This window comes from Ascaphus truei, chromosome 2 (assembly GCF_040206685.1).
Source record: "Ascaphus truei isolate aAscTru1 chromosome 2, aAscTru1.hap1, whole genome shotgun sequence".
Taxonomy (NCBI): domain Eukaryota; kingdom Metazoa; phylum Chordata; class Amphibia; order Anura; family Ascaphidae; genus Ascaphus; species Ascaphus truei.
The window spans coordinates 259030689-259057344 of NC_134484.1; the positions used below are offsets into that span (position 1 = coordinate 259030689).

Sequence of the window (26656 nt, forward strand, 5' to 3'; positions counted from 1 at the left end):
TTATTAATAGTGTGCGGGAGCAAGGGGTCTCCTGAGCTAAAGTGCTTTGATTTCAGTCTCAGCGACCCCCTGCTTCCCGAGTTACAGGCCCTGGTACGGGGCATTGAATGCCAGTATCGCCCGCCATTTTTAAATCGTCTGCGTCCCGTGACCGGGAGATTTAACTAATGAAGGAGTTAACGGCACCCCATATCTGGGCCTGTATCTAAGGAAGCTGGAGTCCCCGAGGCTGGAATCAATGCAGTTCAGCTCAGGAGACCCCCTGCTCCCGCACACTGTGAATAAAAATGACATTAAAGCAGCTTCATTATCTTAGCGGACAGCGGCTAAGGCAATGAAGGCGTTAAGGCACAATAGCTGTTTTATTGAGGACAGAGGGGGTGAGTGAAGCGGGTACTTGTCCCTTCATTCACCCCCTCTTCCCCCAATAAACATTACAATATATACTAAGCACCAATACACAACCCACCCCCTTTGTCCCCACATAAAACCAGAGTTTTATTTTTTATACACGTGATTGATACCAGATTCCGGCGGGTGTCCCGGGTTGTCCCTGCAGGTGTCCGTGGGCCTCCAGATGGTCAACGCGGGTGTCCGGGGGCCCCAACCGTGTCCCAAAGTGGTTCTTGATTGGACCATCTTGGATTGTTTTATTTCATGTATTATTTCTGTCAACAGAGTACATGGCCCTGCAGTATGCTGACAAGGATGCCATTCAGAATGGCAGGCATTAGTAGAAAGGTTTATTTACTTTATTTATGCTGCCTGGCTAATGTTTGTTTTAATAATGGGCAATTGAGCTATTATCCATATCTGGATATTTTGCCCATTACTGTACTGTATGTGTTTGGTGAGGGGCGTGGGGGGGGGAGATGTATTTATTGAAATGTACGCCAAATTTATTTATTTATTACAACTGGATTGGTACCGCAAGCCAGCGGAAACCCATGGGGACTACCCAAGGAGCCCCGGACACTCGTGGGAACCACCCGAGGGCCCCCAGACATCTGTGGGGATGACGTGGGGACCACACAATGTTTCGCACAGGCCGCTGGTTTGAATCCTGTATATAAAAAAAATAAATGATGCTTTTATGTGAGGGCACAGGTGGTGGGTTGTGTATTGGTGATTATAACAGGGGACTTACTCTGTTCAGAAAACTTGCCTCTAATAAAGCAGTGTGCTGGTTAATTGACCAGCACCTGGCTGATTAGAGGTGTTAGAAAAAGCCTGCCTCTGAGGCAGGAAGTGAGACTCCTTAGCACACCTGTGAGCTGAACAAGGAGACAGACGTCTTGAGCCTGCCAGAAGAGACTGCACGCTGCCAGCAAGACACAGGGGTAAGTACTTCTAAACCTGGAGAACAAAGAAGCCTTCCCCTACAAGAGACAGATAAGACTTTCCTTTCTAAGACTTTTTGTATATCTGCACATATCAAGATATATGTTTGGGGCTGGGAGACATGCTAATCTAAAGAGAATTGTGGACTGCATAGGTTTAACTAGAAATACTCCCAAGTGGAACAGAAGCTTTGTTTGACCCCTTATTTGCATACGTTTGGATGTTTTCTTGTGTTAAAGAAACAGGCGCAATAAAAGCCGTATTTAATTTCACCTTAAAACAGTCTCCATTGCATACCTCTGCACATGTCCTCTTACAGTGATTATAACATATTGTAATGTTTATTGAGGGCAGAGCGGGTGAGTGAAGGGCCAAGTGCCTCCTTCACTCACCCCCTCTGCCCCCAATAAAGCTGCTGTTCTCCATTAACCCCTTCATTGCCTTAGCGTTTAGCTGCTAAGGTAATGAAGTTTGATTGTAAATGCATTTTATTGCATGGGATTGATGCCGGGGGTCTCCGGTGTAGATATTAATGGTATCAGCTCCGGAGACTCCCTGCATCAATTCGATGCAGGAAAAATACATTTTTTTCCCTGTCCCATCTCGCCGCTTATCGGCAGCTTCTCACCACCCTCTTGCCAACTATTCCTGGCGAGACGATTTTGAGAGGAAATCTCAATTCTAGAGCCACGATTAGCCTCGATAAGCTAATTGGGGCTACAAGAATACCGCAAGTTTGAAAAGCTGGCGATAAGTGTTGATAAGTGGCTTATCACCAAGCGTTTGGCGCTCCTTTTTTTTGGCAAAAGCTCTCTTATCGCTGACTTATCGGAGCTTACTGAATAGCAGTAGGCTTTTTTGGCGATAAGGTGGCGATAAGTGACTTATCTGAGCTTAGTGCATAGGCCCCTATGTCGGTAAAGTGCAAAGTATCCAAAATGGGGAGGAAGTGTATATCCTAGCAGTTAGGGATGCAATAAGAAGAAGACAAAGCACCTCTCAGTATAAAATTCTTAGGAGGGTCATTGCACCTCCTTTTTTATCCATGAGAACCGAATAAAGATTTTTTTTCGACTTTTGGCCCTGGCTCTTTTGGCTATGTGCTGCTCCAACTCTATCTTTGAACAGTATAGATACTGTATGTGGATGACATCCTCCTAATTTAGAGATAAACTAAACAATTTTGCTTGGAATGATGCATGCTGTAAATACCTTCCATGAAACAATTCCCAATTGAATACAATAAAGATGTCATCCATTTCTTATACCGTATGTATTAATAAAGAAATATGGTAAAATATAACATGTAACACTAAATCAGTGATATACTTGTTGAAATGCCCATGTGATAAGGGGTATGTAGGACAAACTGGAAGACATATAAAAAAGAGATTAAATTAACATTAAGCACACTTATCAGTGTATACCCTTGGGTAATAAGTATAAGAGAAATAAGTTAAAACCAATGTGGCTAAATAAACAGGTAGGGGAGGAAATGGACAAGAAGAGGAAGGCGTTTCGATTCTTTAAGTCAGAAGGGACAGAGACATCGTATCAGAATTATAAGGAATGTAACAAAAATTGCAAAATGGCAATTAAATTAGCAAAAATGGATAATGAAAAAAGGATTGCAATAGAAAGTAAGGTCAACCCTAAAAAGTTCTTTAAGTACCTTAATAACAAAAAAATGAGAAAAGAAAATATAGGACCCTTTCAGTGTGAGATGGGTAGGCAGATTATTGGAGATAAGGAAAAAGCAGAGGTATTAAACAAATTCTTTGCCTCTGTGTTTACCAGGGAAGAATCAAGTTCAATAGTAGCACCACAGGAGGAAGCCACAACCTCCATATTAATGACCAATTGGTTAACTGAGGAAGAAGTTCATAAGCGACTTGAAAAAATTCAAGTAAATAAGGCACCTGGCCTCGATGGCATACATCCAAGAGTTCTCAAGCAGTTAAGCTCAGTAATAGCAAAACCATTATATTTAATATTCAATGACTCCATTTCCACAGGCTCAGTACCACAAGATTGGCGTAAAGCAGATGTGGTGCCTATATTTAAAAAGGGAGCTAGATCACACCCGGGGAATTACAGACCTGTAAGCCTGACTTCAATAGTAGGGAGACTACTTGAAGGTTTAATACGGGATAATATTCAGGAATACCTAATGGAAAACAAAATTATTAGTAATAGTCAGCATGGATTTATGAAGGATAGATCTTGCCAAACTAACCTTATTTGTTTCTTTGAGGAGGTAAGTAGGAATTTAGACCAGGGTAATGCAGTTTATGTGGTCTACTTAGATTTTGCAAAGGCTTTTGATACTGTTTCACACAAGAGGTTGGTGTACAAAATAAAGAAAATTGGACTCAGTAATAATATATGCACCTGGATTGAAAACTTGTTAAAGGACAGACAACAGAGGGTTGTCATAAATGGAACTTTTTCAGGTTGGGCTAAAGTCGTGAGTGGAGTACCTCAAGGATCGGTACTGGGACGCCTGCTTTTTAACTTGTTTATTAATGACCTTGAGGTTGGCATCGAGAGCAAAGTCTCCATCTTTGCTGATGATACTAAATTGTGGAAGGTAGTAGAATACAGTAAGAGCAGGATGTAATTTCTCTCCAGAAGGACATGGCGAGACTGGAAACTTGGGCATGTAAATGGCAGATGAGGTTTAATACATATAAATGTAAGGTTATGCATTTGGGATGCAAGAATAAAAGGTGACTTACAAATTAAATGGAGATATATTGGGGGAATCCTTGATGGAGAAGGATTTAGGAGTGCTTGTAGACAGCAGGCTTAGCAATAGTGCCCAATGTCATGCAGTAGCTGCAAAGGCAAACAAGATTTTATCTTGCATCAAACGGGCAATGGATGGAAGGGAAGTAAACATAATTATGGGAAGACATTTTTATTTACACAAACATAATGTATCACAGTTACAGCGGCTGTGATAGAACAAATATAGATACCCAATAGAGGAGGTGATAGAACAAAATACTTTCTATAAGGAGAAATGTTTTGGATTTATACAATGGACACAGGTAGTGTTAAATGAGTATATGAGCTTTAAATGCTTCTTGGTATGATAATTTGACTGCCAAAGAGATCTGTGGACCTAAATGTAGGAAATATAACGCAAATTTGCTTCTTTCTTCTGTTAGAATAATACGCTACACGTAAAGAAAACCCACACAGCTAGTGTTAACCACAGTGAGGTGCTGACTGGATGGAGACGTGATTGTATCATATGGGACAAAAAGAACCCAGTCTTTCAGCACTCAATCACAACAAATGTATAATTGTACATTTAAAATACTTTATTAATAACTATGAATAAAAAATAGGGTGTTAAAACGTAATTGAATAGTAAATTTGAACAGCACGTGACTGTATCCTGGGTAACCCACCTAAGTCTAGGTGGGTAGATGTAGTAAGATCCCGAATAGATACTCGGGATCAGATGCTATAAGCTATAGCTACCTAAAGAATAGGAGAGGAGCCTAAGCGAGCCCACCAAAAGGACAGTCTCTATGTGAGTGTATCTAGGCGTGTAGTGCGCACTAAATGGATACACTAATGATGTATATTCTGTGGCATAAAATGCGATAGGTTAGACCTATATGATATCTGCCCCTGATTGAGGTTGCACTGGTTGCTGCATAGATTCACCAGCGCTGTCAGAGCTAAGTCTCTAGTAAAGACATATATTGCCCACACTATAAAATTAAGTGCAGACTAATAGGCAGACACTCAGGTAAGGTATATAATTGTCGGCATAGCTAAGGCATCTAATGAGATTACCAGAACACCTTGGAGGTACTGTATTGTGAATCAAATAGGCACTCCATCACTACTGTCAGTATCGGTATCGGTAATATCTGTTAATTAAAGGGTGTTCGTGCATTACACCTAGCAGCCCGTGCAGAATGCTGTCTTAGGAGCCACACGTACACACTCTGCGCACATAGGTGATCACCCTTGACGTAACAGGGTGATATAGTGCGCAAAAGGAGGAGGCTAGTGTAGAAGCAGACTCCACAGTGTTTGCAGTGGTACATCTGGTGTCAGCGCTGACTAGTAGGGCTATTATATGCACATAACAGCTAGAATATACTGAGAAGCTACTCAGCAGGTAACCGATAGATGCACTTTGGAATTGCCAACAATTGCAACTGATATTGGAGTAGGGTACACAGGGGGTTAATAGTAGGATGAGGTCAGTATAGCCCCAAAACACCCCACCCCCCTTCTCTCAGAATACAGAGCAATTATATACCCAATGTAAAATGGTGGGGAGCCGGTCTAACTGATGATCGCATAGTCCCCTATATCAGCGCTGATCTTGGTTATATCAGCGCAGATATGCTCGAGGACATGCCTGTCTATCAGGTGAGTAACTCAATGACTCCTTAGGGCTGGAGGATCCCGCGATAGGGTTGTAAGGCGCGATCCAGGGTAAACATACACACCGAGGGAAGCTTAGGTAAGGTAACGCGGATCAATATCCATAAACTGTTACATTTAAATAAACAAGCTTCCCGCGTGTGCAGGAGGCCGACTTAGGTGGGTTACCAAGGATACAGTCACATGCTGTTCAAATATACTATTCAATTACGTTTTAACACCCTATTTTTTATTGATAGTTATTAATAAAGTATTTTAAATTTACAATTATACATTTGTTGTGATTGAGTGCTGAAAGTTAGAATAATACTCCTGATAGAAAGTTGTAAGTAAAGATGATTCCGGTATTTTTCATACAGTAACATGAATCTATTGAAATGCTTTAGAATACTGTACAGTTGATGTTATAAATATAGAGGTTTAAATGTATTCTTCTCATGGTCTGTATATAGATCTAAGGATATTACATATTTAAACTTAGACCATTTAGAATGTATAACTTATTCATTACTATGGGGATTTTAAAGAGATGCTGCTATGATATCATTACATTTTCATAATAGATGTTAGATTTCCTTATATTCTATTTATATTTTAAAGAATTAAAATATAATATGATTTTTCAAGTGATTTAAAAGATATTTTTTATAGTGATGTATATATGTTTTTCTCCTAACTATGTTCCTTTAGCTTTGACATTGTTATTATGATTATGTGGATAAAGAGTGGCGAGACAAAGTTTAGGAACCCCTTAGCATTTTCAAAATTTTCACATATTTAATACTAAAATATTATTAGATCTTAATCTAAGTCCTAATAATAGATAAAGAAACAAATGACATAAAAACATGATAATTTTTCAATATTTATCCACAAATGATTCAACATTCAATATCCATGTGTGAAAACAGTATTTGAACCTTTAGATTCACTTTCTGGTGGCACCTCCTTGAGCAGTAATGACTTCAACTAAGCATTTCCTGTAACTGCTAGTCAGTCTCTCACATCAGTTTTTGAGGAATTTTGGTCCATTCCTTCTTACAGAACTGCTTCAACTCAGTTACATTTGAGGGTTTCCTTGTATGGACAGCTCACTTCGGGTCCTGCCAGAACATTTCAATGGGGTTTAGGTCCGGACTTTGACTAGGCCATTCTAAAACACACAGAATTTATTTGTTTGCAGCCATTCTTTTTGTTTATCTGCATGTATATTTAGGATCATTGGCTTTCTGCATGACCCACTTTCGTTTCAGCTTCAGCTCACGGATGGATAGCCTGGCATTTTCCTCTAGAATCTTCTGATACTATGCAAAATTCAGGGTTGTGTCAAGGATGGTAAGCCACCCATGTCCTGATGCAGAAAAGCAGCCCCAAACCCTCCCACTATCATGCCTGATGGTTGGGGTGATGTTCTTCAGTTTGAATGCAGTATTTGGTTTTCACCAAACATAACGTTTCTCATTGAGGCCAAAAAGTTCTACCTCTGACTCATCTGTGCAGGGAACATTGGGCCTCATGCAGTAAGCCCCGATAAGGCTTTTTCGGCATTTTATAGCCATTTTTTTCCTTCCTGATTCAGTAAGTGCCGATAAGTGGGAATTATCGGCAACTTTTCCTCCCGATAAGAACTTATCGGGAGACGGCTGCCGATAAGCCACTTATCAGCACTTTTTAAACCCGGCTGAATTCAGGAAGCCCCGATCAGCTTTTCGGTGCTGATCGGCACCCCAGATTGGAGATTTTATGGCCAATCCAGCCCGCCAACTAAAGTTGGCAACTTGCTGGAGGAGAAGCATCGGCAGGGGCGACACTTAGAAAAAATCAGCCCTTTTTCCTGCCTGTGATTGATGCCGGGGGTCTCCGGAGCTGATTCCCGCACCGGAGACCCCCGGCATGCATCCGAGGCAGGAAAAAGGCATTTAAAGGCCACTTCATTACCTTAGCGGCTAACCGCTAAGGCAATGAAGGGGTTTACCCACCATGCCATCTTTATTGTGGGTAGCGGGGGTGGGTGAAGGGGGTATTTGGCCCTGGGTGTGAGTTTAGGACTTGTGGGGGGGTTGCGGGGGCACTTAACCCCTTCACGACCGTAGCGGTTAATACCGCTACGGTCATGAAGGGGTTAAGGCCTCCCGCTACCCACCCGCAAGCCCTAAACAACCACCGATGGGGCTAATACCCCCTTCACCCACCCCCACTACCCACAATAATAAAAAATACACACACCAGCCCCACACTAACTAAATAAATAAATAAATATATATATATATTAGGAGGGTATGTGGGTGATGGTGGGTTAACCCCTTAATGACTGTAGCGGTTAATAACCGCTATGGTGATTAAGGGGTTAGGGGACATTACATTGGATGTTTTAATTATTGTGTCTGTTTTGCAGAAGCGGATGGGGCATGGGCAGGATGAAGATGAGGATGGCCTTCATCGTGGCAGCCGGACATGGGTGGTGAGTACTATATGTATTTAATGTATTGTTGTGTATGTATTTTAAATGGACAACTGCACTATTATCCATTTGTGGATAATAGTCATTGTGCCCATTACTATACTGTATGTTAGGGGAGTATAGGTGTTGTTGGGGTCACATATATATATGACTGGAGCCCTTTGTTTAGCTGGGGTCAGGATGCCTCTCAGTGGAGTGGATGATATGCAAGTGAAAGAAACCACAAATAGTGCATACTGTATAAACTATAAATATGTATTAATCACCTGTGACGCGAAACCGGAAGTGACGCGACGGCAGAGACTGATGCGGAACTACACTGTGAGGTGCAAGTCAAAGTGAAGCACCGGGCAGCAGCTTCACATTCCACCACCCTTCTATCGGCGGTTCTCTCCACCACCCATCTTATTTATGGAAAATGTGAGTTTCCTGAACATTTGTGATTAATACATATTTATAGTTTATACAGTATGCACTATTTGTGGTTTCTTTCACTTGCATATCATCCACTCCACTGAGAGGCATCCTGACCCCAGCTACACAAAGGGCTCCAGTCAGAGAGAGATGGATCTCTGACATGCAGTAACGTTCTACGATTTTTGTGAGTTCATTTCCTATACTGATTATTTCTATAGCAGTGATCTACCATCTGCACTTACTTTTATTGCACTTATATTTACTGCAAATACTTTTATTTTTTACATATCACGAGCTTATCCTGCGCTCCTCCTCAACCCCAAGAAAAGAGAATTCTACATCCTGGGACTTGGAACTGTCCCACCAGAAGAAGTTGAGCTGCACTTGTACACTATTATTTTTGATTATCACTGTGTGGTGTAAGGTTTATTTTGTGTACTTAAGGTGTGTCACTAATTACACCAATCCAATATGACTTGGGAAGCGCCCAGTCCACCCACATTCCCCACTCCCCCACCCACTGTCATATACATACAGGGTAAGAAATGATAGTGTTTTTAAAGCTTGAGTTTCTGTATTGTAAATGATTGTGGATATGCTGCTATGCATAGATGTGTATTAAATGTGTTTTATTATTAGAGAAAAGTAAGTTTTGGGCTGTATGCTGTACTGTAGGTTATGGAGAGGCTTGCTTTAGTATATTGTAAATGTTGGTGTCCTTTTTAGTATGTTTTGAACTTGTTCTCTGTTACGATAGCTATAGTTAATTGTGTAATTGGTATGGATGGTATTTTAATTGTTTAGGGATGTAATTCATGTGTTTATTCATTGATGTTGACTTTATTTGCTTACATAATATAGTTCTTGTGATGTCAGGCTATTTGAGTTGGCTTACTGTATTGTTAACATTGATTTGCAGCGTCTACATGTAGTTTACATGTTATGCTACATGTATACACTGTAAAAGCAATGTTTTAAGTGGCATTTGAGCCTTCAGATTGAATGATTAAATGAGATTTGGTTAGGAAATTGCTTTGTAATTCATTGAGGATGTTATGCATAAGTGGTGTTGCATTGCAGGATGGCTTCACCCCTTAATTACCTTTGAGGTTAGTACCCGATAAGGGGATTAAGGGGTTCATTGGTATGTTAATGTAATTGAGATGTATTGCCTATTTATTATTTTGGCAACGGACCCCAAGGATGATGCTGGCGACGGAGCCTTCTTATTGATGAGGTTAGTAGAATTTTCTTTATTTTATTAAGGTATTTAATGTGTTTAATAATGGCCAAATTATGTATTATCCCTATGTGGATAATAGTTATTTGGCACATTATTGTACTGTATGTGCTGGGGGAGGGGGTATTGGCCCCAAGGGTATTTGGTAGGACTCCCCTGTGGGTAGTGGGTGAGGGTGGTTGGGGGGGGTTAGTGGGGGAGGGTATGTGGGTGATGGTGGGTTAACCCCTTAATGACTGTAGCAGTTAATAACCGCTATGGTGATTAAGGGGTTAGGGGACATTACATTGGATGTTTTAATTATTGTGTCTGTTTTGCAGAAGCGGGTGGGGCATGGGAAGGATGAAGATGAGGATGGCCTTCATCGTGGCAGCCGGACATGGGTGGTGAGTACTATATGTATTTAATGTATTTATTGTTATTTATGTATTTTACATACACAAGGGGTGTATGTTGTGTATTGCAATGTTTATTGGGGGCAAATGTCCCCAATAAACATGCTATTCTGCCTTAACCCCTTCATTGCCTTAGCGGCTATCCGCTATGGTAATGAATCAGCATTTATGTATTTTTATAATATTGTGCGGAAGCAGGGGGCCCCCTGAGCTGAACCGCATTAATTTGTGTCTCAGAGACCCCCTGCTTCCCGAATTACAGGCCCCGGTTTGGGGCATCGGTTACAGTGTCGCCGCCATATTTATAGCGGGCACGTCGCAAATGGGACGCTATAAATATGGCGGCGACACTGCCACCCGATGACACATTCCGGGGCCTGTAACTCGGGAAGCAGGGGGTCCCTGGTCCACAAAGTGATTCGGTTCAGCTCGGGGGACCCCCTGCTCACTGTACAGTATTATTAAATAAATATTAATGCTGCTTCGCTACCGTAGCAGATACCCTGTAAGGTAAGGAACGAGTCTTTATTGATGTGTGTGTTTTACTCATAGCGTAGATGTGCAGAGGGTCTCCGGAGCTGAAGCGTTTTTGTTTTAAGTCCGGGGACCCCCTGCTTCCCGAGATACAGGCCCCTTTAGGGGGTGCCGGTATCCCTCTGCTTTGTGTACATGCCGCGGTCACGTGATCGGGACCTTTAAATGCAGAGGGATACCGGCACCTCATAGAGGGGCCTGTATCTCGGGGAGCAGGGGGTCCCCCGACCTGAAACCAATGCGGTTCAACTCCGGAGACCCCCTGCACATGTACACTATGAATAAAAGTTGTTTAAAAATACTTTATTTGTTGCCGATGTTTGCGCTGAGAGAGCAGCTTGTCTCTCTCTGCTGCAAACATCTATCGGCAAACAAGGCCTATCGGAAGGCTTATCGGGAGCCAGCCTGTATCGGCACAGGCTCATCGGCAGCTTTGCTTTCGCAGTGCTTCGGCAGGGATCGGAAGGATTCGGCCCTTACTGAATACTGCGAGGGCAAATTGCCAAAAAAAGGCCGATCCCCCACCTATCCGCCACACTTGGTGAAAAGATTTTATCGGGCCTTACTGCATGAGGCCCATTGTTCCAGAAGTGTGCTCTTTGATGAATTTCAAATGGGCAGCAATGTTCTGATTAGAGAGGAATGATTTTCTCCTTGCTATCCTTCCATGAACAAAATTCTTGTTTAGTCCTTTTTCTGATAATTGAGTCATGAACACTCAAATTAGCCAAGGTGAGTGCCCTGCAGATCGTTGGCTGTTACTCTGGGGTTCTTTGTGATTTCCTAGATGATTTGCCGGTTTATTCTTGGAGAAATTTTGGTAGGATGATCGCTCCAGGGTAGAATGTATGTATGTATTGTGATACCATCACTGTCCTCTAGGGGTTGAATAGGGAAGCTATAGGACTTTTTCTGCACATAGAGTTAAACCTTACTTAGAAAAAAGCAGCAGCTGAAGCTAATCAGCCTGCTCTGAATGAACTTAACAAGGAAGTGGTTTAAAAGACAGACTGAAGCTGCTTTGCTGGGAGACTGTTTTCCCCAGAGAAGGGGGGGAGATAGGAGTGGTCCCCAGCTGTGGAAGCTGGTCACAGAAGGACCTACAAGGAGTTTCTCTGGGCTCAGGTGGGGCCTAGTTCCCCTAAGAAGGAAAGGATGCATGGCCTGTTCTGAAGCAAGGACGTCTGCTCCGGAGGACTTACAATCAGATAAGCAAAAACCTTTTGTTATTGCCGTGTGCAAAGACTGCATAGATTGTTGCATTTGCCATGGCATGTTTTAGCTGGGAACCAGTATAGTTGGCCAGCGGCCTTTAGAGAGGGCTGAAGAAAAGTCAGTAAGTTTCTTTAACGGGAATAGGATTTGATTTTATTATTTGGTTTTCTTAAAGAGACGGTTGTATGATTTAATCCCTGTAAATAAATCCCTGCATATAAAATACATTGTTTCCGGCCTTAAATTGGGACAAAAGAGACTGCAACATGATGTGGGCATCACAGTATGTATTTATATCTTTATTCAAACCCAATTCTACTTTTCACCCCTATCATTCGAGAGGTCATTACATTGAAATTTTCAACAGACTAGTGGAAAATAAATGTCAATATCTTGGTCAATCTAAGGCAATTCAAATGAGCCATAACAACAACCTTACTGCTCAGGAGAAACAAACTTTGAAAGTATTATAATTAGATCTAAATACAGTTGTACGTGAAGCAGATAAGGATGGGGGAATCATACTTCAAAACAGAGTAGACTACTGTTTAGAGGCTACCAGATTACTGTCGGACCCCATATCATATTGCAAATTATCAGTTCAATATCAATCAAATCTCAAAAAAAAAAAATGCTTAAATCTGCACATCAATTAAATGTTCTTACCAAACATGAATTTGATTACCTGTGTTGTGCGGCTCCCACCATCCCCATTATGTATCACTTACCTAAAATTCACAAATCACTCACTAATCCCCCGTGGCGTCCTATTATTTAGGGATTAATTCACTTACTGCTAACCTTTCGTCCTATGTTGATTCTTTTTTACAACCACTAGTACCCTCTTTACTATCACATTTACTAGACAAAACTTCTCTCCTCACTATTCTTGCTGAGTTTGTTTGGAAAAACACATATCAATTGGCTACTCTTGATGTTCAAGCACTCTATACGTCTATTCCACATAAGGGGGGTTTGGACGCTATAGATCACTTTTTAGAACTACACGGCACTTTACCACTTTCTAACCGTAGCTTTATTCACGATTCTATTGAATTTATATTGAAACACAATTATTTTCTTTTTGAACACGAGTTTTATTTACAACTGTATTGGGTATTGAACATATAGTGACCAGTATTAGAGCTGGTGACAAAGACCTTCAGATTGCTAAAAGAGAACAGTTCGGGATATTCAACCTTCAAACCAAATACCCTGGGGGGTTAAATGATTATGTAGAACTGACTCAATTTTTGAGATAAATATCCCAGCAAAGTAATTTTATATATTTGAAACCTGTCATTTAATCTATGTGTAGATCCTTATAGTTTTGGATCTTTAGGCGACACTTTTGTAATCTTTTTTGCACTTTATTGTTCCATTTTTCTTGCCCACCTTTTTCCCCCTTTTCTCCCTTTCTCCTTTTTTCTTTCTTCTTTCCCCCCCCCCTCCCTCCTTATGTATATGTGTTATATGTATATTTGTTATGTTTTTCAGATGTTTTTTACTATGTTGTTCTTATCATTATATATGATTATTTTTTATCTTTTTACACTTGACCACTATGGACACCTAAGAGTGCGATATTATATATCTATATCTGATCAATTTGACATTTCATTTTGCCATTAGATTGCAACCTTTGGAAATCAATATCATCAATTACTATCCAAAGGGTTACCATCCAATTACTGCAATCATTAATATTGCAGATTAATTAAAGACAACAAAGTGGAGTGTTTAAAATCTATGTATTCACCCCCTCCAGCCCCATGATTGGTTTGCATCATTACAGGAACAACCAATGATGTAGCTTGAATGGCATATAAAGGACCCCTCATAGTTGCCCAGGTTATTGCCTGATGAAGTTTACTTGCTTAATGAAACGCATCGCGAATTGTGTAACCAGCCTACTTTAATCTTGGTGGCTGGCATACACTAAGTGTATCCATTCCGGTCTGCGATCCCTCAAACTAACTGGCATCGACGGACAGCTATAGGGGCTTTATTTCCACACATGCGCACTTGCGCTACACACCACGCCGACACACGCAGAGGTGCTATTGCAGTGACTGCAACGAAGACAGCCCCAGCGCGCGGAACTGATACCCGATAAGAATTGGACTTTGCCCCCTTGCCTGATCCAAGGTGAAGCCTAAGAGACGAGGATATCGCTCAGACCTGAATATGAATTAAGTTTTACTCATATGTAAGTTTTTTATTATTGTTGTCATATTATACCATCATACTCTTACCTTGGTGCTCACTTGTGCTTTTTTTCCTACACGTGACAATATATAAATAACAAATAATACAAAAAACACATAATGGAAAGAAGTGCTTCAGACATAAAATGGACACTAAGGAAAAGGGGTCCCGACCCCGAAGAGCTCATAATCTTAAAGGTAAGTAGGAAGAACATACAGAGAAAGTAGAAAGGTAATGGGGATAAATCCCCCCGGGGTGCTACCAAAATTCCTCCGTGTGGTGTAATCAGTTTGGGTATAATAGATAATTCAAACAAAATGGAACGGATGAATTATAATCCATATATAGCTGTGTAGTGGCCCCAGAATGATGCTAATCCAGTCAGGTGGCAGTGTCAATAGGGGATGGAGGAGGGGGAAAAACAATAAGGGGAACAGTAACAGTAACAATGCTGGTATAAAGCACTCCCCTAGCACATCACAATCCCTTACCCGCCTCCTATAAATCCTCTTAAACTGCACAATGTCCTGAGAAGCACTAGCCACGTTCCAGCAATCATAAAAAGGAACGTACTCACTGATCTTGATAGAAGGCAAACAGACCTTGATGACATCCGTTCCAGAAGGTGTTCATCGCTCCCACAGTACGCAGAGAAGATAGGAAAAAAGGGGGCAAGCACTGCAAAACAATTTGAACTGGAGGCGGGTTTAAAAAGAAAAAAAATTTATTCAGGCATGATGCCTAAGAAAAAACATTATCATCACAATCCTCTGATGCGTTTCGTGCCGGAGGCACTTTGTCAAAGAGTGTCTGTGTTGTCTCTTGCTAATATAGGGCGAATTACAATTAGTGATTGGAAACCTCGGCGTCCCGCTCTCGCCCCACCCACATCTGACGTCACGAACCACGTCACAGATGTGAGCGTATCACCAGCCGGGAACTCTTCTGTTCTCCGCCCATGTATCTCCAGGAGCTGCTTCTCAGCCATCAGTATGGATCACGGGCATTTCGATCCCTCTCCGCCCACCTCTGACGTCACTGTCTGACATAGGTATATCTGACATAGGTTATTTATGGTTCGGGGCTATAGATCCCCATATGAGATTTATCACTATCTGCATTATTATGGATATTTATTTATCCTTTTTAATATCCTTTGTGGGATAAATGTGGTTTGTCTGTATACCAAAGTTTGAGCACTATGGGCCTCATGCAGTAAGCGACGAATATGTGAAATCGGCAAGCTTACCGATTAGGCATGTTATTGGCGATTTTCCCTCTCCGTATGCAGTAAGTGCCGAATCCCTTCAAAATCAAGACGAAAACAAATCCGCCCACTCTCACGATGATTTGCCGATCACACACAGGTGTATCGGCGTGCGTGGTGGGGTGCTGTTACGTTCGCCAATCAAAAATCTTGCTGAATCAGGTGAAGCCAGCATGTATTGGATAGCGCGCCATATTTAAAGGCAACGTGTACTGTTAATCTTTCTCTGTGTTGTTGGGAGTGAGAGAGAGAGAGACGCACAGAGCTGGGCGATTTAATATTTGCATATTGACTGAGAGACTTGTTGTGTATTGTGAAAGCTTTGTCCTTTGTTGTTTTGTTTACATCTTTGTCTTGTTTTCTATGTGGAAGTGTTTCGTGTGATTGGCTGTACATTTGTTTTCTGTTTTTTGTGAGTGCTGTAAGTATGCCCGCAAAGCGTGGGAAGAGTGATGCTGGTGTGAGTGGTAGTGCTACTCGTGCGAGTACGCGTCAGAGTGAACGTACTGTTCAGGGGAGTGATGTTGCTAGGAGTGTGAGTGCTGTTGCTGGGAGTGGGAGTGATGTTGCTGGGAGTGTGAGTGCTGTTGCTGGGAGTGCGAGTGCTGTTGTTGGGAGTGGGAGTGCTGTTTCTGGGAGTGGGAGTGCTGTTGCTGCGAGTGCTGTTTCTGGGATTGGGAGTGCTGTTGCTGGGAGTGGGAGTGCTGGTGCTAGGAGTGCGAGTGCTGTTGGTGGGAGTGGGAGTGCTGCTGGTGGCTCAGTTGCTGATGGGGTGTCTGGTGGTGGCGTGCTTGCTGGTGGCCAGCTTTTGGAGTCTCTTCCATTGGAACAAGGAGAGTCCAGTCAGCAGCAGCCAAGCTCTGAGCCTAAACCTGCTTGGAAGAAACGTGTGGAGAAGCCACGTAATCCTCGCTTCAATGACCAGGAAAATAGGGCTCTTGTCACTGGGATTCTGGAGCACTATGACAGTCTCTATGGACATTTAGTAGGTAAGTGTACCTTTCCATTTATTCTTCAAATACATGTGATCCTAGGTCATGTGAGTTTTGTTAATATGCAAAGATGGGTACAGAATATCTGTCTATGTTAATTATTGTGGAAACACAGCTTTTTATCATGCGTTACAAGGACAACTAAACACAGGCGTTCAATTTGCGATAACTGCTTACAATATTAATGCAAGCTTGCTTACATGTCTAGGTTTAGTAGTGAATGCTCATGTGCTTCACATATTACACCTAAAACAGCATGTTTGCTATCTCTTGGAACAGCTAGCAGTGTAGGAAACTGGTGCTTCTATTATTATGAATTAACGTCATATATTTTGTTTGTATTTCAAGCGCGGACAAGTTCATCAAGCAAAAATGAAATGTGGGACACAATAAAAATTGGTGTCAATGCGTGTGGGAATCGTGTCAGGGACAAGGGGAATTGTCGCAAAAGATTTGACGATATTCGGTCAAAATTGAAAAAGAAAATACAAGACCAACGCGTGCATGCTTCTGGCACTGGAGGTGGCCCGCCACCACAACGTCTGATATTAACTCCATTGGAGGAGCTGCTTCGGGGAAAATTACTTCCCGTCGTCGTGGAGGGCTTGGCTGGTGACCGGGACATTGGAATTTATCCCTCACAATTTCCACCAGGTGAGAAATATTACTGTACTAGGCGTGTCGTTGATTACAGTTATTTTACATATTTCCGCTGCTTTTTATACTGTCTTCACAATATAAGCATACCTACATCTATATATGTATATGTCTGATTCTGTATATGTATATATCTCAAAATAGACATATATGTTGTAGTCCTACTAAAAGCAGTAACTAATATACCACGTGCTATTGCGTGGTCATTTACATGTGAATTCCCAAAATGCATTGCTGCAGTGGAAGCAATTGATGGTGGGCGAAGATGGGGAACAACAGGGTAGTACACATGTGTAACACATGCTATTGAGAAATTATTACTAGCTACAGGTACAGAACATAAATATGTATAATATTAATGTGTATATTATTTATTTTACTCCTACAAACACGACATTACTGCCTATTCTAATCATGCATCGAATATATTGCATGCAACGGCCTACAAACATCACTTGCACTAACAAATGTATAGTTGTTTATGAAAAGGTCAATTTTTGCTTGATGTCATATACAGACAGCATAATGAGACACACGTAGCATATGTTATGTCATTGTGTTCATAACTTGCACACTGCAGACGACTATTTAGCTCCTCTGCCATTGTGTTAAAGCAGCTGCAATGAATATGTCATCACAGCATACACGTCAACAGAGGGGGTGGGGTTCAGCACACACCCAAATTACAGGGTCATCTTACGGTCAACTTAGTTCACACCATTTTCACCTGTTTGAAGTAATTGAAAGGTCTGCCTGATTAGGGTTTTTGGGGAAGGGAATACCGTTCTTACAACCTGACTAGCAAAACTGAAGGTAATCACATTCATTTGAAAGCTTAACTCTAGGTACTAAATCCCCCAACAAGTCATTAGTTATCAAACCGTACGTCACACATTCGTTCACTCATATCTATAGTTGAACTGATATCAACAACACATTATCACACACTGCATGTGTTGTGTTGTTGAGTGACAGCCACATTCAGGTGTGCCACAGCTTCTATTAATGTACCACACATATCCTCTACCAAAAACGAAGCTTTTTGCAATATGACCACCTTCATGATAACCATTGTGAATGTTCATCTCATGAGAGTTATGTACATTATGATACTGATATGACTACACAACATATGATTTGTATGTACAAATTTAACAAATTTATACTAACGCATTACTGCAGAAACATAGTATGTTGTATGTTGGGGAACTCAAAAGTTCTAAGTACACAGGCATGTACATTGTTCTAACAACTATTTATGTTCACTTTCACACACACATTTTCGGTTAAGGAACTGATGCTGTTAGTTACTCATAAATACAGAACATACAATAACTGTTTGTTCAATATTTACACATGTAAATGTACAACTGATGTTATTGTTATATATAGTTGCCCCTGGAGGACATGTGTCACCTGAGACGGAACAAGTGTCTTCACCTGGGTCATGCAGCTCAACACACCTAGAAGGTGAGTGTATGAGGTGGTGCCCATATAATATGTGCACTTCTATATGTTATGTTGTCATGTTCATTATTTGTTTTGCACATGTTCTTTAAATAGGATTACTTAGTGTCAGTGAAAATGAAGTTTAAGACAACATGTATTGTGTTTGTGATGTTAAGTATCATGTAGGAGTTGTGAGTTTAGGGCAACTTTTCATTCATTCATATTTCATACTGAGTCCAAACATTATTCGTAAGTCAAGGTAGTTTTTAATGTGACGTTATAAAACGTATGGAAACATGTTAGGTGTTACTTATGACACAGTATAATTACATAGTAAAACAGCAGAGATTAACATGCCATTTCATAATGTGTACATTTATTTTTAGAACATGATGATGAAGATGATGATGATGCCGCCATAGACACAGAAATACAATCAAGTGACCATGAAGAGGTTCCCATTGAAACAGTTACACAGCCAAATCGTCCATCAACTAACACATACGATGCAATAGTAGCTTCTGAGGGAAAAATTGTTGAAGCTGAAAATCGTCGCCATTCTGATCTGATGACAGTGTACGAAAGGATGATATCACTGCAGGAAGAAACGATATCACAATTGTCACATCTCCACAGAGTCTTCATTGAAGTGCCTAAACAAATGCAAAAAATAAACACGTCATTAGAAGCATTAGTTGTTCAGCAAACCCAAGCTAATTACTTGAGAATGACTACAGTACCAAATTTCAACTTCAACACATCACAGGAAGGATCTTTACATGGTGCTCATTTTTCACCCCATGCATGTGATGTTCATTCCCCAGGTCGGGATGTTACCGGTCAAGTAGCAGAAAGTTCTGTGCATGTTCCTGACAACATCCTACCGCTGCCATCTGTAGAAAATCTGGAGATGACACCTACAAGGAGGCAGCAAAAACAAAGAAGCACAAGCAGTTACTACTGACCAGTTTTTGGACACAAACAAAAAAAAACAAACATGAAACGGACCAACCATCAGTTGTGCACTGTCTACCAACTTGCTCACATGTGTCAGTGGGCACAAGCCCTTTCCGTGATCAGTCACTGCCCACAAGCCCTGCCCGTGAACAGTCACTGCCCACAAGCCCTGCCCCTGAACAGTCACTGGCCACAAGCCCTGCCCGTGAACAGTCACTGGCCACAAGCCCTGCCCATGAACAGTCACTGCCCACAAGCCCTGCCCGTGAACAGTCACTGCCCACAAGCCCTGCCCATGAACAGTCACTGGCCACAAGCCCTGCCCGTGAAGTGCCACAGGCCACTCAAAGTGGCTCTGTTGTTACTCAAGTCGTAGCCAAATGGAAAAGAAAAATCCAAGAGACAACAAGCAGGCCTGTGACTCGCTCTCAAAAGGAAAAAAAATAATAAATGTTATAATTAAGTAAATATGTCTTTGGCCTTGTTTTGTTGACTTCAGATTATCTAATGAATATTGTATTTATGGTGAAGACCTGTTGTTTCCAAACATTCCAGTATGTCATTGTACACGGGAAGTTTTGGAAATGTTAACAGTCCTAATGAATGGTGTTATGAATATTTATGTATTAATCATCTGCTCAGTAATGGTCCACCAGGACCCAGTTGCTATGTTTAGAGAAGCTGCCATTTACTTACCTGCAAAACATTGTATTTGGGTGTGTTAGTTGATGTAATCATTGCATGTAAATATTATTCACATGCAATTAAAAACACACATCTATTTAACTGCTAACATCTTTCTTGTCAGTGTACAGCATGATTAAGTGTTAAATATTACTTACCTTCACCTTGCTTGAACATTCTAATTTTGTTCTTTAATCATTTATGAGTTCTGTTTTCAATAACATATCTGTGAATGTTTAGTAATATATATGTAGTATGTATGGATATATGTACACACACACAGTGTGTGTGTATATATATATATATATATATATATATATATATATATATATATATATATATATATATATAAATATATATATATATATTATTTGTACTATCTAAACTGGTATACATGTATTTTCAGAAAACATACACTTAATGCTTCCTTCTCAAAACACAGTATTGTAATAATACAGGCCTACTGTTTGTGAAAGATACTTACTGTGAGCCTATAACAGTATGGGCGTTAAACAATTATTAATCACTTCATTCACTCATGTTTACCACCATTTAATTAGGTTTCATACAAGGCATACTTACTGCCATCAATATGATCTGTGTAGAACTGGATTACATAGATATATTATTGGTTGTAACACTACAGGCCTTCTCAATTAAAAAAAGGCGTTGTTTGATGGTAAATCACAATAGCTCACAAGCCAATGTCAAAGGGCATACAAAATTGTAAGCCTCTATTATTTAAACCTTTAAATAAATCACACCAATATTAAAATCCTTCTTTACATATAAGCCATTAAATATTGTAATATACACACACATTAAAAGTTTGTTTTTACACACAGATACATATGTATATTGTAATATATATTTATATATATATATTATATATTTATGAGTCAGATATATATATATACATATACACACTTACTTAAACTCTGATGCAGTCAGGGAGTTAACCAGACTGAAAAATAGACACTGAAATGTATGAGGAAAAAAAAAAAGATTACAACATTTGCAGGTGTCTGTGTATTTCATTATATGGCTGTGTAAGCACTATTTTCATAAAGCGTTCAATGTTTCTTTCCTCAACCCACAGTGATTTTTAATTAAAATGTTACAGTTGTTTTGAGAAAGTAGATAAAAGTAGCTTAATATGGCACTCACACTGAAATGCCTATCAGAAACCACAAATGTGAACCAATTATTTGTCCAACTCCAATTGGTGGTTAGAAAACAGGAGTAAATGAAAAAACATTGTGTGACCTTGAATGCAAAGACACTAAATAGATAACATTCTACTAGTTTGACCATTCTGAGCAGAAAATATTCAACTTCAGTCAGATTTTGTGTTAAGCTGCAATGGCTAACGATATGATTGAAAACAGGCATCCACACAAAGGATATAAAAGGATGATAGCTGAGGCGATCGTATCAACTGCGGAACAGAAAGCCAACGTGGGCCAAATCTATGATTTGATTAGATCAAAGTAACCTTATTACCAAGAACCTGGGCGGGCGCAAAATTTTAAATCCTCTGTAAGATTCACTTTATCAACTAATGAATGTTTTGAACGTGTGCAGGATAACCTACAAGAAAGATATGGTTTTTGGCAGATTGCTAAGGAAAATAAAATCACCGTGGAACACGGCACATATATTCTGCTAAATAGCATATTTATTCCTAATAACAATAGCAATGGATCCGCTACTACTGTTCCGTGTGAATCGATACCTGCTGCAATATCTGCACCCTCCATTCCTGAAACACACATTCTACAAGAACATAACTACTATGATTTTTTACCAAGCCTTTCTGCTGCAAACGCATTCGAATGGGTAACCGAAGAAATGAACCTACCTCCGGACCAATTGTTTGAAGAAGGCAGTGGCGATTCCTATGAGCGCCTCATGGAGGAGATGTGTGTCATACAGGATGCAGCGTTTGGGTCAACCATGGATGCAAATGCATTGGTTTTCTGGAGCGACCAGTTGCAGGCAGACGAAGTGTTACTTCTACAAGAATGGTAAATATAAAAATCGTTATGCCTTGACTCAGCGTTAAAAGTTTTTTTTTTTTTGTAACCACCATTTTTACTTTAAATGCGTGGATACAGCGTAACATCGCAGACTGCATAACATGTAGCGATCACAAACACATTGTTTCCTATTACAATATAGTAGAACCAGAAAGATTAGTACACATTGCTCACGGAATAAATATACGTTATTTCCTATCCCTTTAAACATATTAGCAACATGTTACCATAACTGTAACACACACCTGTTTTTTTTTCATGCAACATCTAAACAAAAACCGGGTCCACCACTTATGACGTGGGACCCTTGTCATGTCCAAAGGCGTCCTTAAAAAGGATTACGGATGTAAGTCCCGCCCCCAAGCGACGTGCGCGCGTCAAAGCCTATTGGCTGTGTTGTTTTGTTATAGTTACGGTAACTGCACTGTGTCATGCGTGCGCGTCTGTGTTTGTGGGCGTGCACTGGGCGTTAGCCGAATGTTAATTGAGTGGGAGGAATGTTTGCGTGCGCTTCACGCTGGCTTAACATGATGTCACACGTATTGCATTTGCGCATTGTGTTATCGGCCGTGCTTTCTGTCCACACACGTCTGTTTAAAAAGAATACAGATGTAGTCGTTTAGAACGAATGTAGTTTCTCCTTCATTGTATTAGAAAGACATATTTTATGCTTAATGGTATTTACAAGATGTCTTGAACGCACAACATACGCATTGTTTTGCGCATGCGCTAACACTTAGTCGACCCAAGCGTGAAGTGCGTGCGCACAGTAAGATGTGCGCGCACATTTTTAAGTATACACCCAACGTTAACTTCATATACATAGTTATGCGTGCTACTAATTTTAAAAACGAATACATAATGATGTATAGTTGTACTTCTAACATATAACTGAGTGACGTGTGTAACGCGTTGTCACGGATACATACACTGGCGACACATTTAATTGCACTGCGGCCAGATCCGCAAGCCGGGAGATTTCCCGGCTTGCTAGTGGCCGCCCCTCGGCGTGCCGCGCGTCATAGACGCGCGGTCACGCGTCTTCGGGAGCGTGCGCCCCCTGCACGCGCGTCCAGGGGCTCCCCGAGGGAGCCCTGGTGTCCCGCGATCGCGGGACAGCGGCAGGGGGTTCCGGGGGACCCGGCGGACCCGGCAGCGGGAGGGAGAGCGCCCCGATCGGAGGGCGCTCTTCCGCTGCTTCGGCGCGCGCCCGTCACACTCGGGCGCGCGCCAGGCTACTGCTGCGGCACAGAACGGGCAAATGCTCGAATAAACTGTGCCGCAGCAGTATATAGTAACGTGCCATCTTTGACCATCATGTGTTTGCTGTATTTCAGAGATGTCGGGCAAGATACAATCGGATCAATGTATGATTTCAGAAGAGTCTAACTTTATATGAGATGATTGTGAGGAGGAGCCACCGACTACTATACTACATATGGAACTAATTTTATATTGCTAGCAGCGCTTATTAACAAACAATTAAAAATGTGATACCCTTATGCCTATATTGCATAAGCACTTAATTAACATAATGATATTGCAAAAGAGTGCAGGTAGAATTTTTCTTGAGTGTTCTTTAATTACTACTAACATTTTATGACATGGTGTGTTTTATATATAACAACCATTCCCACTCTGTTAACACATTTGTGTATTCTATTGTGTCATGGAACGTATGACTGTCGAAACTATGTAATCATAATAATAATAATAATAATAGTATGTTCTTGTATAGCGCTACTAGTTGTACGCAGCGCTTTACAGAGACATTTTGCCGGCTGAGGTCCCTGCCCCGTGGAGCTTACAATCTATTTTTTTGCGCCTGAGGCACAGGGAGATAAAGTGACTTGGCCAAGGTCACAAGGAGCCGACATCGGGAATTGAACCAGTCTCCCCGGCTTCAAACTCTCTGTGCCAGTCTGTGTCTTTACTCACTGAGCCACTCCTTCTCCCAATGTAAAGGAGACTTACAAGCAACTAGCCATTTATAGTAAAAAAATTCTGTGTACATGGGTATGTTGATGAAATGGTTTGGGACTGTAGCAAAGAATGTTATTGGCAAGATGTTGTTGTCCCCTACAATGCATGATGTTATGAATATTACATCAACATCGTGTAATGAAGTATGTTTATGTGTATATTTCATGTAACAAGCTAAGTATAGTTTACTGTGTTCATTAAACTTTCTAAACATAAATAGTACAGTCAATATGATGATATAAGCTACCATAATAAACCTGCTGTTATCATTTGTCGGTGTTATACATGGATCATAAACAAATTGATACAGACACAAACAGTTGTCTTAAAAAGTGTGCCTATGCTAATGTGCATGTGATTGACGTTAATATTTTGAGAATACTTGTTCATTATCATCATGATAATGATGAAGTGACGTCAATGACATTCCAAATATATTAAGAACATTGTGATTGTGGGTAATTATTAATGCAAAATTACAGTTACATTTCTTACACAATTGTGGTTTTGATAACAGTTTGACACTTGTTACATGTAGGTCACATCAACACACATGTGTGACTTATACATACACATGTGACAATGTTTAATGAATGTTGACAAATAATTTATAGCATTAATAATCACCTACATTGCTAAATATAAGATGTACAACGCATTGCTGTGATTACAGGCATTCATGCATGGAGTGTTATGATCAGTCAATTGCATCCGTGATTAATGAGCTCCCGTAAGTAAAAAAAATATCTACAGTTATCCCCTTCTCTCCAAACACCTCTATATTACATGAATGGAAATTATAAGGGAACATACATTAAATGTGATGAAATGGGAGTAATCATTTTATAATACAATGCACATTATACCTCATTAGTAGGTAAATGCATGTACATGATACATAAAGTACATGTATGTAACATTTATCGTTTACCAATATGTTGGATTTGTACTTCAAATAATTATACGAATATTGAGGTAGCCACATCTTATGACAGATGTCAGCAAATATACATACCATGATCAGTCATACTGGAGATATACCTATAATGCAATGGAACAATATATAAATTGCAAACATTGACATGCCATCTTCAGTACCGTAAGCAACACAGCAAAGTGTGTATTTGGTGTTAAATGTGCAACACCATGTATATTTTATGACATTCAAAATGTAAACCAGGCTGGTGTACACATCATATGGATGTACATGTTACACTGCAACAATAACATTGTATGTAACCATACTGCAAGAATTAATGACTATGGCCATACTATGTGTATTGTGTTTGCATAAGGAACAACACAAAGCTAAATTATTACTGCTTTGTTACACCAGTTGTATTCACATACACACAACTAATTTACAATGGAAGAGGGATTATATAACCTGTGCAACAATAACATACCGGTGCCACATCCCTTTGTGCACACAGCAGAGAAAAGAAAGGTGTGCAACCCATATTCATCTGTGTCCTAACAGAAGGTTATATAAAGAAACATTATTGTTAATATAACATAAATAATCTATAAATGTAGTACTAGCAACATATATGTTTTTACTTACAAGAAAAAAAGGAATTTATGAGATTCTGGCGTGTCTGGCCACCACTGGCTGTTTGTTCATTTTCAGCAGCTACATGGGTGGGATGCTCGTCTATCAAAGGCTCAGGTATGTCTGATTGTACATTGTGTCTGAGTGCCACATTGTGCAAAATGCAACAGGCAATAATAATATCAGACACTTTTTGAGGCTTGTATAGAAGAGCCCCACCAGTTCTGTCGAGACACCTAAATCTGGTCTTGAGTAGGCCAAATGTCCTTTCTATAACAGATCTTGTAGAGATATGGGCTGCATTGTACCTCTCCTCTGCTTCAGTTTGAGGGTTTAGCACCGGAGTCAAGAGCCACGGCCTAATTCCGTATCCTGAGTCACCTATAATCAATGGAGCACACATAAGCTTACATTAGTGATAAGATTCTACAATGAAAACATTCCTAAAGAAAAATGTGTTTTGTGTTACAACATCCAAATGTGTACTCACCCAGCAGCCAACCATGTTCAAAATGTCCCTCTTCGAACGCATGGAAGACTGAAGAGTTCCTCAGGATAGAGGAATCGTGACTGGAACCAGGGAATTTGGGTACCACATGCATTATCCTCATCGTGGCATCACATACCACCTGTACTGCACCGACACACTTTATTCGAGCAAATACCCAGTATGTACCTGGCAGATACCTGGAATGCGCCGCTCCTCACCTCTGACAAGCTCCGTTGCGTTTGCCTTCCCAGCCTGGGTTCATGCCTGGCTGACGGGCAGCTGATCTGTTAAATGATAATGATTAGGATTTAATAGGCTGCAATGATTCGCGTGTCTACCAGATGGCATAAATTCATGAA

General features: G+C 40.6%; 1 protein-coding gene across 1 annotated transcript; it reads left to right on the top strand.

Annotated features, from left to right (window-relative positions):
- Nucleotides 1-16863: 16863 nt before the first annotated feature.
- Nucleotides 16864-19772, top strand: LOC142488204 (uncharacterized). The gene is made up of 3 exons (XM_075588577.1): nucleotides 16864-17140; nucleotides 18536-18613; nucleotides 18979-19772. Exons 1-3 carry the CDS (start codon nucleotides 16864-16866, stop codon nucleotides 19554-19556), a joined length of 933 nt encoding a protein of 310 aa, XP_075444692.1. The 3' UTR covers nucleotides 19557-19772.
- The last annotated feature ends 6884 nt before the right edge of the window (nucleotides 19773-26656 follow it).

Excerpts from the sequence above, each read along its gene's own strand:
- LOC142488204 (XM_075588577.1), top strand. The coding sequence starts at position 16,864 with ATGTGGGACACAATAAAAATTGGTGTCAATGCGTGTGGGAATCGTGTC. Across the intron at positions 17,141-18,535 it reads TCCCTCACAATTTCCACCAG|TTGCCCCTGGAGGACATGTG; the intron begins GTGAGAAATATT and ends TGTTATATATAG. Across the intron at positions 18,614-18,978 it reads CAGCTCAACACACCTAGAAG|AACATGATGATGAAGATGAT; the intron begins GTGAGTGTATGA and ends ATTTATTTTTAG.